This window comes from Loxodonta africana, chromosome 18 (genome assembly GCF_030014295.1).
Source record: "Loxodonta africana isolate mLoxAfr1 chromosome 18, mLoxAfr1.hap2, whole genome shotgun sequence".
Taxonomy (NCBI): domain Eukaryota; kingdom Metazoa; phylum Chordata; class Mammalia; order Proboscidea; family Elephantidae; genus Loxodonta; species Loxodonta africana.
The window spans coordinates 65,268,182-65,283,664 of record NC_087359.1 but is presented as its reverse complement, the minus strand read 5'-3'; the positions used below and the strand labels follow the sequence as shown (position 1 = coordinate 65,283,664).

The 15,483-nt window shown below is 38.1% G+C and overlaps 1 protein-coding gene across 1 annotated transcript; it reads left to right on the top strand.

Annotated features, from left to right (window-relative positions):
* Positions 1-2,004: 2,004 nt before the first annotated feature.
* On the top strand, positions 2,005-3,109 carry LOC135228020 (olfactory receptor-like protein DTMT). Its single transcript, XM_064270341.1, has one exon. It carries the CDS (start codon positions 2,159-2,161, stop codon positions 3,107-3,109), a length of 951 nt encoding a protein of 316 aa, XP_064126411.1. The 5' UTR covers positions 2,005-2,158.
* Positions 3,110-15,483: the final 12,374 nt, after the last annotated feature.

Here is a 15,483-nt window from a genome sequence, read left to right as displayed (position 1 = left end):
TGTCTATTTGTTGCTCTTTTGAAAGAAACAGCTCTCAAATTATTTTATTAATTTTGCTGCTTTTCTAATTTATTGATATCTTCCTTTAGCTTCAGGACTCAATCCTCTTTGAGTTTTTACCTTTGTTTCTCTTTTTCAGCTTAATACTATACTCATTTCTTTTCATTTTTTCTCTTTTAATCAATGGAAATTAAGCAATAATTTTTCTTCTATGGTGATCTTATATGTCTTAATTTCTTTTTGAACAGAGAATTGGTTTCTTGATTGCTTATTTGACACTAAAGTTATCTAGAAGAGTCTTTTGTAATAGTGAAGTAGTTTTCTATTAACCTTTTTTGTTATTAGTTTTTCATTTTACTGCATTATATTCAGAACTTGGTCTTCTATTTTTGGACTGTAAGTTCTCCTGCAGGAATTTATTGTACTTTATTGTCCATCATGTGGTATAAAAACAAATAAAGATGACGATAGTGTCAAAAGTAAACCAAATATACAAGTGTACAACTTGACACTTAAAATGAACAAGATACACATGGTCTTTACCCTCATGGAGGGTCCTTCTAGATGGTATATTACATTAAGCAGCCCCAGTGAGATTTGAGCTCATGACTCCTGATTTAGAACAAGGGATCCCAATGCCGGGCTAGGAAGACACTGAATGCCAAGTGATTGGCTCAAGGGCATCCAGAGAAATAATGGGAGAAGCCCAGCACTAATCATCGCTCTGACTTCTTGAAGAAGTATTAATAATTTATGTTTTTATTTTCCTCTCTGAAAATCAAGGCTTTCACCAAAATCATCAGGTTTGTTGGCCTAGAGCTACACATGTTATTTTAAAATTTTCTTCCTCTGCTCTGAATCAAGGCTTGCATCGTATCTTGCTGCCTTCTGGTGGCATTGCCAGGTCCTCCCTGTTCTTGTTATCCACCGACAGTTCTTCTACTCTCTGCCCCTTGTTCAAGGGAATTTGTTTTTTGGTTTTCTGAGAAAAAGTTTAATTTCACCTCCCAATTCTGGTCAAGAATTTTTTTCTATACGAGCAAATTCTGTCCTCATACAGAGGCATGGGCTTCTGGAAATAAAACCCAGGAAAACTTGTGGCATATTTCTGCTTTCCCATCACATCTCTTTCCTGAGGAAATGAGCACATAATTTACTACCCACCTGAATGGGGGGAAGAGAAAGTGGAAACCAAGGAAACAAAAAACCTCAAAGGTTAATATCTCAAAAATTATTCCATCACATCATTTTTTGGAGATATTCACCAAATGAGAGAGTTCAAGGGCCATATTTAATTCTCTGTGCCATGAACTGGTTGCTATGCGCTGTGTTTTTCATGGTTTCCAATGCCTACGAGACATTCATTTTGTGCACCTCCACCAAAAGGAGATCTTTTGCTTGCCTTGCTGCTGTGTTCAATGATCAAGAGGAAGTGGTTGTATTTCTGAATAGTCTGAAGCTCACAGTAGGTATTCCTTTTTAATTATTAGATGTGTGGATAAAAACCATTTCCCACTCCCTCCCTCAGAATGCTTTACTCTCAGAACTCATCCTGCCTCCGCTCCCTCTATTAGGCTTTATCTTGATAATACCTACCAACCTGCAGTATGTATCTGTCCTGGAAGCACTCCTGACTAAATGAATTAATGCATATTAAGGTTTTAGCCTAGTGTATGGCCCAGAGTAAGCACTGACAAACATTGCTGTTGTCTTATCACTATCATCGCCATCACAATCACCACCGCCATTATCATCACCATCACCATTCCTGAGTGATAAAAATGAATAAGAATGGTGGCTGGCTTTACGACTGAGGTTATAGTATTTGCATCCTTAAAATAGAGGCATACAGAGGTGTTTTCTTAGACAATTACCTGCCTAGTTTCAGACCCTGTTGATCTGATCCCACCCATGATACAGTTATGGAACATTCTTACAGAAGTTTGGAATATGGTTAAATTTGACTCATAACTTCCTATGCTGTTGTAGTTTTTATTTAAGTAAGCATTTGTTTATATAGTTGGGAGAGTACTTATGACTTACTGGCATTTAATTAAAAATGTTTTTCCGAAGGTTTTGCAATTGTGTATATGTGTATAATATATTCATACTTTCATACAAATTATTATTAATTTTTAAAAGGTAAAACAGAAGCAACATGGGAAGGAGAAACCAAACTGTTGTCTCAGAGTTCCTCCTCCTGGGCCTGCCCATTGAGCCAGAGCAGCGAATCCTGTTCTATGCCCTGTTCCTGGTCATGTATCTCACCACGGTCGTGGGCAACTTCATCATTATCATTCTCATTCAACTGGACTCCCACCTCCACACTCCCATGTATTTGTTTCTCAGCAACTTGTCCTTCTCTGACCTCTGCTTCTCCTCTGTGACCATTCCCAAATTGCTGCAGACCATGCAGAACCCAGTCCCATCCATTCCCTATACAGGATGCCTGGCCCAGATGTACTTCTTTCTGCTTTTTGCGGACCTGGAAAGCTTCCTGCTTGTGATCATGGCCTATGACCGCTATGTGGCCATCTGTTTCCCCTTGCACTACACCACTGTCATGAGCCCCCAGCTCTGTCTCTGTCTGGTAGCACTGTCCTGGGTGCTGACCACGTTCATTTCTTTGCTGCACACTTTGTTCATGGCTCGGTTGTCTTTCTGTGCAGACAACGTGATACCTCACTTTTTCTGTGACATGTCTGCTCTGCTGAAGTTGGCCTGCTCTAACACTCAGATAAATGAAATGATGATATTTATCTTGGGAGGGCTTGTCATTATTGTTCCATTCCTGTTGATCTTTTCGTCCTGTGCACGAACTGTCTTCTCTATCCTCAAGGTCCATTCTGCCAGAGGCATCCGAAAGGCTTTCTCCACCTGTGGCTCCCATCTCTCCGTGTTGTCTCTCTTCTATGGGACGATTATTGGTCTCTATTTATGCCCGTCAGCTGATAATTCTACTGTAAAGGAGACTGTCATGGCTGTGATGTACACTATGGTGACCCCCATGCTGAATCCTTTTATTTACAGCCTAAGGAACCAGGACATAAAGGGAGCCTTGGGAAGGGTCTTTTCAAAAAGGATATTTCACTTTTCTTTGGGCCCGTGACTCTAAGGATTAAATTATGTTTTCAAACTGTTGGTGTTAATATAAAAAATGAGTAGTATTCTGAATAGTTAAGTAGCACTCAGACTTGGCACTTCTAATGTAGCATCCATACCACTTCCAGAGGGTGTTTCCTCACATTTTACTATGGGACGCATCATCATGCTTCTCTGATTTATCACTCGATCCCAGGAGTGATGTAGCAGAAGGTTTGACATGCGGTGAACACTCAGTAAATTTTATTAAATGTTAAATAAACACCACTCTAACTTTGGTGTTCACTGTACTCACCAAAACCAAAAAACCAAACTAATTGCCATCAGGTTGATTCTGATTCATAGTGGCCCTATAGGACAGAGTAGAACCACCCCCTACAGTTTCCAATGAGTGCCTGGTGAATTCCAACTGCTCACCTTTGGTTAGCAGCTGATCTCTTAACCACTGCACCACCAGGGCTCCACAAAAGAATGCTGTTTTTGTTGTTGTTAGGTGCTGTTGAGTCGGTTCTAGCTCATAGCAACCATATGTACTACAGAGTGAAACACTGCCCGGTCCTTTGCCATGCCCACAATCATTATGCTTAAACCCATTGTTGCAGCCACTGTGTCAATACATCTTGCTGAGTGTCTTCCTCTTTTTTGGTGACCCTGTACTCTGACAAGCATGATGTCCTTCTCCAGGGACTGATCCCTCCTGATAACTTGCCCAAAGTATGTAAGATGCAGTCTTGCCATCCTTGCTTCTCAGGAGCATTCTGGTTGTATTTCTTCCAAAATAGATTTGTTCGTTCTTTTTGCAGTCTTGTACGTAGATCAAGAGGCAGTCGTCTGAACAGAAAAAGGGGATACTGCATGGTTTAAAGACAGGAAAAATGTGCTTCGAGGTTGTATCCTTTTGCCACACCTGTTCAATCTTATGATGAGCAAATAATCTGAGAGGTTGGACTGTATGAAGAAGAACGGGACATCAGAATTGGAGGAAGATTCATTAACAACTTGTCATATGCAGATGACACAACCTAGCTTGCCAAAGTAACAAGGACTTGAAGCACTTACTGATGAAGATCAAAGACCACAATCTTCAATATGGATTACTCCTCGACTTAAAAAAAACAACAACTCATAACTGCACCAATAAGCAACATCATGACAAATGGAGAAAAGATTGAAGTTGTCAAGGATTTCATTTTATTTGGAACCACAACCACACCCATGGAAGCAGTAGTTAAGAAATCAATAAAAACATTGCATTGGTCTAATCTGCAGCAAGGGACCTCTCTAAAGTGTTGAAAAGCAAAGATGTCACCTTGAAGACCAAGGTTCACCTGACCCAAGCCGTGGTGTTTTCAATCGTATGTTATGCATGTGAAAGCTGAACAATGAATAAGGAAACCTGAAGAAAAATCAACGCCTTTAAATTGCAGTGTTAGGGAAGAATATTAAATATACTCAAAGAATACATCCCCCAAAAGCCAAACCCACTGCTGTCAAATCAATTTCATCTCATAGTGACCCTATAGGACAGAGAAGAACTGCTCCATATGGTTTCTGAGGCTGTAAATCTTTACGGAAGTGGGCTACCACATCTTTCTCTCACAGAGCAGCTGGTGGGCTTGAACTGCTGATCTTTTGGTCTTTAACCACAGGGCTTTAACCACTGCGCCACCATGGCTCCTATCAAAGAATATACAGTGGTCCCTAATTCCCTAAGAAATAAAATCCAGATTCCTCACCATTTCAGTGCTTTGCTTCTACCAAACATATCTATTCAGTGAAAAGTACCTTCTAATATTTTATTTAGAAAAAGTTAGAATTTTGTGCATGCTCTTGTAATTTTTCACTCTCTAGTATCATCATTTCTCCTCTTGCTAACCTATTCAGTTCTTAATTTTCTTTTACAGTGTGAATTAATTTTATTTAATGATCACATTTTATAATTATTTTTTCCCTTTCTGAATTTACTAATCGTTTGTCAGTTATTAACGAATTAGTTCTTTTGATAATAACTATATTTTGGATAAGAATTCTCCTTTTGCATTAAAATTGTATAATATGGAATGTATCATAGAATTCTGCTGTAGATTGCTAAATTTATAGACAATAAAATAGTGGCCCAGAGGATAGCCTAAGGTAACACAAATAGTGAGAGAAGGTCTAGAATCTATTTATGACTCTCAGGTCGGTGTTTTTCTTTCTGGAATATTGTGTCGAAATTATTTAACTCTTTCTTTATTTTCTTACAAAATATGAGCATTTTGAACACATGTGCTCTCTAATCTCTATAATGCCTAGTTTGCTGCCTGACATCTGTTAGATATAGAATAAATACTGATTGATTTGATTTGAATGCATTTTCGTCTATCCCTTGAAATGGATTTATGTCTTAAAAATCCCACCTTTTAAACAGAGCGTTCCTAGTCAGGTTAGCTTTGACTTTGACTTCATTTCTTCTTAAATGCTTTTTTTTTTTTTTTTACTGATTAGTAAAATAATATCTGCTTACTGGAAATTACTCAAAGTATAAATAAATGAATAAAGTAGAATGTGAGGGTCGCCATAGTTCTGCTCCCAGTGAAGGCAGTTAAAAGTTGGGAAATATTATTCCAGATATTTTCCATGTACAAGTTAGCATTATGTATAATAACTAAATAGAGCTATATGCTATTTACTCAATGTTTTCCTTAAAAATATAATGTGAACATCATTCTGTATGAGGACATGTGACTCTTCCTTATTACTTTCAGAAGCTAGATAGTATTTTGTTGACTGGATATATTTACCATAATTTATTTAAATAATCTGTTATTGGTGGACACTTGGGTCGTTTTCAATTTTTTATCATTTTGAAAAAGGCTTCAGTTTTATAGGGTGGCCTATATATATTTTTGTGGTTTTGTTTTGCATTTCTATAGACACGTTCTTAGAAATGGGTATATTAGATCAAAAGATATGAACATTTTTAAATTGGATAAAAATTGCCAAATTACTTCCAAGAGTTCTGTTGTTTTATATTAGTAGTAAATAAGGCATAGCTTCATAATAACATTTTTAAATATCTTGGGTGACAAGTTATCAATAATCTTCTCTTCCAAAATTTTTCCGACACATTTATTCTTTCAAATACACTTCAGATCTTTTTCTTTTTTTTTTTTTAAGGAGAGAAATGGTAGATTTTATTGTAGAATAGAAAACAACCAAAACAACAACCCAGCTTGGGGTAACACTGAGAATGACTCCTGTGTCGCATTAGCACTGGGAGGTGCTTCAAACTCTGAAATGGGAGGGAGAGTTTTATGCATAAGGACTGGGTGTTACACATGTGTTACAATGAGTGACAAGTAAACTTTTCACAAGGTCAGTTAATCATCAGATTTTCTGGGAGCAAAGTGTGTACATAAACAACTTTCTATGGAACAGTATGGTCATTACATTCCTGAAACATTCTATTGCTTGCTTATTCATGAACTACAACTTTGTCTTACATCAGTTGAAAGTGTCCTTTCTTAGCACAAAACATATTTATCATAGCAGAAATACGTAATTGTTCACTCAAGAGGTAGAGGGTGCACATATGCTGAAAGCAGAAGAAAAAGGGGATATAAGACAAAGTGAAGTTTCGATTCAAAGCTGAGTCAGTCAGTCATGTCAAGCATCTCAGTTTTAATGTGTTCTTTCACATTGGGAACATGCATGTTCTTTTTTTATTGAACTTTAGATGAAAGTTTACAGAACAAACTAGTTTCTCTTTAAACACTTAGTACACATCTTGTTCTATGACATTGGTTAACAAGGCATGGCATGTCAACACTCTGCCTTCTCCACCTTGGGTTCCCTATTGCCAGTTTTCCTGTCCCATCCTGCCTTCTAGTCCTTGGTCCTGTGCGGTTGTGTCCCTTTAGTCTTGTTTTCTTTTCTGGGCCTGTCTGATCTTTGGCTGAAGGATGAACCTCAGGAGTGACTATATTACTGAGCTGAAAGAGTTCCTGGGGGTCATACTCTCAGGGTTTCTCCTGTCTCTGTCAGATCAGTAAGCCACGTCTTTTTTGTGAGTTTCAATTTTATTCTACATTTTTCTCCAGCTCTGTTCCAGACGCTCTATTGTGATCCCTGTCAGAGCAGTCAGTGGTGGTACCTGGGCATCGTCTAGCTGTACTGGACTGTCTGGTGGTAGATGTGGTCCATTGGTCCTTTGGACTAATCTGTCCCTTGTATGTTTACTTTTCTTCATTCTTCCTTGCTCCTGAAGGGGTGAGACCAGTGAAGTACCTTAGATGGCCGTTCACAGCCTTTTAAGACCCCAGCCACTACTCCCCAAAGTAGAATGTAGAACATTTTCTTTCTAAATTATGTTATGGCATTTGAGCTAGATGTTCCCGAGACCGTGGTTCCCACAGCCTTCAGCCCAGCAATTCGGTCCCTCAGAGAATCTGGATGTGTATGGAGCTTCCATGACCTTGTCACAGGCCATTTTTGAAGGCCACCTTTACTCTAATAAAATGAGGAGATGATGGGATTTAAGAGGTGAAGTAACTCCTCGTGACATATTTTTTAAAAGTCCCTTTGCCTGTTCTCTGGAGAATATTTTTTACAGAGAAAAGAATAGATTCAAGGAGATCTGTTTAGGCCCTTTCCTCATGCTACATGTAAGAAATGCCAATGGCTTGAATATGACACCCCCCCCAAAAAAAAGTCAAACTTTTTGCTCTTTTTCTTATTGAGTTTAAACTTCAGATCTACTTTATTAAATTCCAGTAAATTACTTATTGGGATATTAATTGGAATTGCCATGAATTATACTTTTAATAAGGACAATGGGCTGTTTATATGATTGTGTTAGAAACTATAAATAAAGAACACCATTCCATTTATTACAGCTTGTTGATTTCTTAACTTTGAATCTGTACATTACTTTCTATGTTTAATCCTAGGTATTTTACATTTAAAAAAGATGTTTAGGGGTTCACTATTATGTTTCCTTGCAGGTTATTGTTTGTACACAGAAAATTTATTGTTTTGCATATTACTTTGCAACTGTTCACCTTATTAAATTCTCTTGTTTCTAATATTTTCTGTTAAATTTATTGAATATTTTGCATCAGAGCTAACATAAATATTGATAAGTATGCATATTCATTTCCAATGCTTACTTTTATTATTTCTTTCTCTTATCTAATTGCATTCGATACTAATTCAAGAATAATGTAAAATAAAAAAGCAGAAATAACAAATGTTGGAGAGGTTGTGGGGAGATTGGAACTCTTATACACTGCTGGTGGGAATGTAAAATGGTACAACCACTATGGAAAACAATATGGTGCTCCTTAAAGAGCTAGAAATAGAAATACCATATGGTCCAGCAATACCAGTCCTAGGAATATATATATCCTAGAGATATAAGAGCCATCACATGAATAGACATGGACACGTATGTTCATTGCAGCATTATTCACAATAGCAAAAAGATGGAAACAGCCTAAGTGGCCATCAACAGATGAATGAATAAACAAATTATGGTACATACAATGGAAACTATGCAATGATAAAGAACAATGATGAATCTGCAAAACATCTCACAACATGCATGAATCTGGAGGGCATTATGCAGAGTGAAATAAGTCTGCCACAAAGGACGAATACTGTATGAGACTACTATTACAAAAACTCGAGAAATGTTTACACATAGAAAGAAAAAATCTTTGATGGTTACGAGGGAGGGAAGGAGTGGGGAGGGGAAATCACTAGATAGTAGATAAGTGATAGCTTTGGTGAAGGGAAAAAAAAAACAAAGTACAGGGAAGTAAGTGCAACGTGACCAAGGCAAAGTCACAGACATTTCGTAGACACATCCAAATTCCCTGGGGGACCAAGTTACTGGGCTTAGGGCTGGGGACCATGGTCTTCGGAGACATCTAGCTCAATTGGCGTAGCATAGTTCATAAAGAAAATGTCCTCCATTTGACTTTGGTGAGTAGTATTTGGGGTCTTAAAAGCTTGTGAGTGGCCATCTAAGATACATCTACTTGTTTCATCCTTTTGGAGCAAAGGAAAATGAAGAAAACTAAAGACACAAGGGAAATGTTAGTCCAAAGGACCAATGGACCACAAGTACCAAACCTCCACCAGCCTGAGCCCAGAAGAAATAGGTGGTGCCCTGCTACCACTGTCAATTGCTCTGACAGGGATTACATTTAGACAGTCCCGAACAGAGTGGGAGAAAAACGTAGAAAAATTTCAAATTCACACACACAAAAAAAGACCAGACTTACTGGTCTGACAGAGACTGGAGGAACCCCAAGACTATGGCCCCTGGACACCCTTTTAACTCCGAATTGAGATCACTCCCGAAGTTCACCTTTCAGTCAAAGACTAGACAGGTCTATAACACAAACAATAACACATGTGAGAAACGTGTTTCTTAGCTCAATCCTGTATATGTGACCAAATGAGCAAGACCCACCTAAAAGCAAAGACAAGAAGGCAGGAAGGGACAGGAAAATGGTATTAATGGAAATGAAGAAACTAGGGTGGAGAAGGGGAAAATGTTGACATATTGTGGGGATTGCAACAATGTCACAAAATGATTTGTATATAAATTGTTGAAACAGAAACTAATTTGCTCTGTAAACTTCCATCTAAAGCACAATAAAATGAAAAAAGGAATAATGTAAAATAATAGTGTTTGTAAAGGACACTCTTGTGTTGTTCCTTACTTTAGGAGAATGATTTCCATGTTTTGCCATTAAGCATTATGCTTACTGTTCGTTTGTGTTGGCTGTCAGCTTATTGATGACAAGAACCTTCCTCCAGAGCGGACAGAGAAAGGCTTCCCCTGGAGCGGACACCCTGAATTTGGACTTCTAGTCTACCAGACTGTGAGAGAATAAACTTTTGTTTGTTGAAGTCATCCACTTGTGGTATTTCTGTTATAGCAGCACTAGATGACTAAGACACTTACATTATTGTTTGTTTTCATTTAACTAATCAGGTTTTAGTTTCACTGACTAAGCTACTGTTATGTTGTATTTCTAGTTCATCAGTTATTGATTTTCTCTTTACTAATTTTGTTTCTTTAGTGTTTTTGTTGTTTTATTTTCATAGACTTTGAGTTAAATTATGTATTCTTCCAAAGTCTTTTTTTCTATTAAATACTTTTAACAACTACATTTTTCTCTAAGTATTATGGATACAGAGAATTTTCATTGTTGTTTATTTCTTTTATTATTATTTTTTCACTTTTATTTATCTTGTTGAGAATATGCATAGCTGTTTATTTCTTTATAATGTGTAATTTGAATGTTTTCTCTTTTTCCTCAAGAAGTATTTTGAAGTATTTTTCCCCTTAAATTTTGAAGAGGAGAGATTGATTTTGGCTATCATTTTGTTGTTAATTTCTAATTTTAAAGTGTTTTGTATATTATTTCTACATTTTTGATTGATTTTCTATTTGACTAATTTTTTTTGGCTTAGTACTTGACGGGTGAGTGTTTGAAAAGAACTTATATCTTATGTTTGTTTGCTATAAGCTTATATAGAATTTTATAAATATTATAATAAAAAATGAAGTATATTGAATATTTAACTGTATTATTCAAGTCCTCTATGTCATTACTTAATTTTTTACCTGCTTGATCTTTTAATTTCTGGAAGTTTTCATTTAAAGCTACGTATTATGATTATTGAAAACCCTGGTGACATACTGGTTAACAGCTACAGCTGCTAACTGAAAGGTCAGCAGTTCAAATCCACCGGGCACTCCTTAGAAACCATATGAGGTAGTTCTACTCTGTCCTGTAGGGTCACTATGAGTTGGAATTGACTTTTTGGTTTATTATGATTATGGAGCCCTAGCAGTGCAGTGCAATCCATACTGAAGGCTGTGGTCTTTGATCTTCATCAATAAGTGCTTCAAGTCCTCTTTACTTTCAGCAAGCAAGGTTGTGTCATCTGCATAATGCAGATTGTTAATGAGTCTTCCGCCAATCCTGATGCCCCATTCTTCTTCATATATTCCAGCTTCTCAGATTATTTGCTCACCATACAGATTGAGTTGGTATGGTGAAAGAATACAGCCCTGATGCACACTTTTCCTGACTTTAAACCACTCAGTATCCCCTTGTTCCATCCAAACAACTGCTTCTTGATCTATGTGCAGGTTTCTCATGAGCACAATTAAATGTTCTGAAATTCCATTCTTTGAAATGTTATCCATAGTTTGGTATGATCCACACACTCAAATATGGATTGCACTTCAACATAAAGAAAACAAAATTCCTCACAACTGGACCAATGAGGAATATCATGATAAATGGAGAAAAGGTTGAAGTTGTCAAGGATTTCATTTTACTTGGATCCACAATCAACAGCCATGGAAGCAGCAGTCAAGAAATCAAAAGACACATTCCATTGGGCAAATCTGCTGCAAAAGACCTCTTTAAAGTGTTGAAAGGCAAAGATGTTACCTTGAAGACTAAGGTGAGCCTGACCCAAGCCGAGGTATTTTCAATTGCATCATATGCATGTGAAAGCTGGACAATGAGTAAGGAAAACTGATGAAGAATTAATGCCTTTGAATTGTGGTGTTGGTGAAGAATATTAAATATACCATGGGCTGCCAAAAGAATGAACAACTCTGTCTTGGATGAAGTACAACCAGAATGCTCCTTAGAAGCAAGGATGGCAAGACTATGTCTTACATACTTTGGACATGCTGTCAGGAGAGATCAGCCTGTGGAGAAGGACATCACGCTTGGTGAAGTACAGGGTCAAAGAAAAAGAGGAAGACCCTCAACAAGATGGATTGACACAGTGGTTGGAACAATGGGCTCAAAGCATAAAAGTGATTGTGGGCATGGTGCAGGATGGGGCAGTGTTTTGTTCTGTTGTACACAGGGTCGCTGTGAGTTGGAATTGACTTGACAGCACCTAACAACAGCAACAACAGTGGTGCAGTGGTTAAGAGCTATGGCTGCCAACCAAACAGTTCACAGTTGGAATCTACCAGCCGCTCCTTGGAAACCCTATGGGACAGTTCTACTCTGTCCTATAGGGTTGCTATGAGTCAGAATCGACTCCACAGCAATGGGTATTGTGATTATGGTTCTACACATTCGCCATGTATTTTTAATATTTTGTTTTATGCCAATACCATATTGTTTAAGGCATTAAATTTCTGATTATTTTATCTTACTGAATTATGTTTTTATTATTACTATATATGTGTACATACACACACATACACATATGTATTTCTAATTTAATGCCTTTATTACCTTGAACCCTACTTTGATGATGTTGATACTCTTGCTTTGTGCTTTGTTTATTATATTTATAAAACTGATGTGTTTATTTAAACAAAACTCAAATGGTACTGAAAGGCCCACACTTTATCTTTCTAGACCTTCTTATATGCAAGCACACAAATGCGTGTGTTTTTATTCCAAATGTGCTGGAGCTCCTTTGTGCTAATCTACTCAGAACTGTGGTATATTTAAAAGAAAAGCAAATCTGATACCAAAAAGGCATTAAAAATAACATAGGCTTCTACTTCTAGCAGCATGGTGGACTGAGTGAACATGGATGCCCTCTAGCATTTATAAATGTATGGAAAGTTTTGTCTGAAATGAAATTAAAAAAAAATTTGAAGTCATAGTTGAGATGGAAAAAAGAGCACTTAGTAGGAGCTGATGCCGTAGTGGCCTGAGAGGGCTTCAGATTCTGATATAAGTTGTATGCTGGGCCTTCAACATTCATACAGGAATTGAAGACGTGGCCTTGGTTCATGAGAGGCAAGAAGCTGGAACTGAGGTCTTTGAATAAGCGTAGAACACAGAGGCTCTGCCCCTTTTGCAAAAAGCAGCAAGAAAACTTGTTGTTCACCCTGGGCTCTGACTAGATATACGATTTCTGATAAATTGAACCCCTGTGCTCCTTAAAAGCGAGGATGGAGATACTTCCTTCTTTTACTGTAGACATGTCATCAGGAGGGACCAATTGCTGGAGAAATACATCATGCTTGGTAAAGTCAAGTGTCAGTAAAAAGAAGGAGAGCTTCAATGAGATAGACTGGCACAGTGGTTGGAACAATAAGCTCAAACATAGCAACGATTGTGAGGATGCCAGAGGACCAGGAAAGATTTCTGTTACGCATGGCACCAAACAACAACAACAACAAATGCACAGGTGAAAGGTCTAAATTAACCTACCTATGTAGTGGAATATGAAAAAAATAAATCAATTTTCCCACTGGCTGATTCCAGGGTCTCTCCTCACGAAGCCTAGCAATAATACGACTTGGCAGGAACTCTGCTAACCCAGTGCTGATTATGTAAACTTCCCATGCAAATGACTTCCGTGAACAGGCTGTTTCTCTTGTCAAGAAGACTGAAATCTTACTTGCAAATTGCAAAGCTCAAGGTCATCCAGCCTGTTGGGTTATTCTTCCCCTCTTCCAAGACTTCTGTAAATGGTCAAAGTGTGGAGAGATATGAGGTCCCTCCGCTTGGAGCATCCTGCTAGTCTGTGCCTGTGAATTTAAATCTGCCTGGAGCCTGCCCTATGGGTTATTTGTGGTGTTTCTGTCACTCCCTTGCTTGGCACACAAGAGACCAAGAAGATAAATCAATACTTAATCCAGAAATTTTGAAACTTTTAGGGAGAAACAAAAGCACTCCTCAGGCTCCACAAGATTTCCCCTAAAATTTGGTTGTAAAAATTTAGAAAGCAATTAACCAGTAGGCAAACAGGAAAAACATCACTCCAAGAACTGGCAATAAGAGACAATCCAAAAGAAACTATAGAATAAATGTATAAAATTATTATGGGAGATAAAAGAAGGAACAGAAACCTTTGAGGAAAGCTTAGAGCAAGAGATGAATCCGATTATTCTCGAAGTGTCTATCAGACAGGGATGCTACATGAAGCGTGTGGCTCTTGCTGACAAGAGAAACACAGCCAGAGGCTGTTTTGGAGAAAAGCCTTGTCCTTTTTGGCAAGGGAATATTCTCCTATTGAAAAACAACACTTGGTTCTGAGTCCTGGTAAGGATGGGATGCCTGACAATGGGATGCCTGGTGACCCATCAGAAATTGGGTGTTGTGTGATTCTTCTAGCAACACTCCCAAGCAAATCATGAAGGCACAAGAAGCTGCGTGAACAGCAGCCTCACCTACCAACATGCCTGTTCCAGTGGTCTCTTCCCAAAGCTACATATGTTGTCTCCTGGGGGATTCTCCATGACTATTTGAGAAGGAAAAAATAAACCCAGTGTATGGATGATTTTGTACATTTTGTTGGCAACAGCCAGAAGTGAACATCTGTATTACAGGCCCACTCAAAAGTGGCCCTGGAGGTCTGTGGAGTAGAGAAACCCACCTAGGGAGCAGAGCACTGAGAGATGTATCTCTCCATTCATCTTCCCTGGAAAGAAAGATGTCCTGAGGCAAAGAATTATTTGCTGTTTTGTTAGGTGCGCTGAGTCACTTCCAACTTAGTGACCTTATGTACAACAGAGTGAAACACTGCTTGGTCCTGTGTCATCCTCACAATCACTGGTATGTTTGAGCCCATTGTTGCAGCCACTGTGTCAATTCATTTCATTGAGGGTCTTCCTCTTTTTTTGCTGACCCTCTTTCTACTTCACAAAGCATCATGTCCTTCTCTAGGCATTGGTCCTTCCTGATAACATGTCCAAAGTATGTGAGATGAAGTTGCACAACCCTGGCTTCTAAGGAGCATTTTGGCTGTACTTCTTCCAGGACAGATTTGTTCATTCTTCTGGCAGTCCATGGTATATTCAATATTCTTTGCCAACACCATGATTCAAAGGAGTCAATTCTTTGGTCTTCCTTACTCATTGTTCAGCTTTTGCATGCCTAGGAGGGGGCTGAAAATACCATGGCTTGGGTCATGCACACCTAAAGTGACATCTTTGCTTTTCAACACTTTAAACTGGCCTTTTGAAGCAAATTTGCCCAATGCAATACGTCATTTGATTTATTGACTGCTACTTCCATGGGCATTGATTGTGGATCCAAGTAAAGTGAAATCCTTGACAACTTCAATCTTTTCTCTGTTTATCATAATGTTACTTATTTGTCCAGTTTTGAGGATTTTTGTTTTATGTTGAGGTGCAATCCATTCTGAAGGCTGTGGTCTTTGATCTTCATCAGTAAGTGCCTGAAGTCCTCTTCACTTTCAGCAAGCAAGGTTGTGTCATCTGCATAATGCAGGTTGTTAATGAGTCTTCCTCAATCCTGATGCCACATTTTTTTTCATATAGTTCAGTTTCTCTGATTATTTGCTCAGCATACAGAACGAATAAGTATGGTGAAAGAATACAACTATAATGCACACCTTTTCTGATTTTTCAACCTCCCAGCA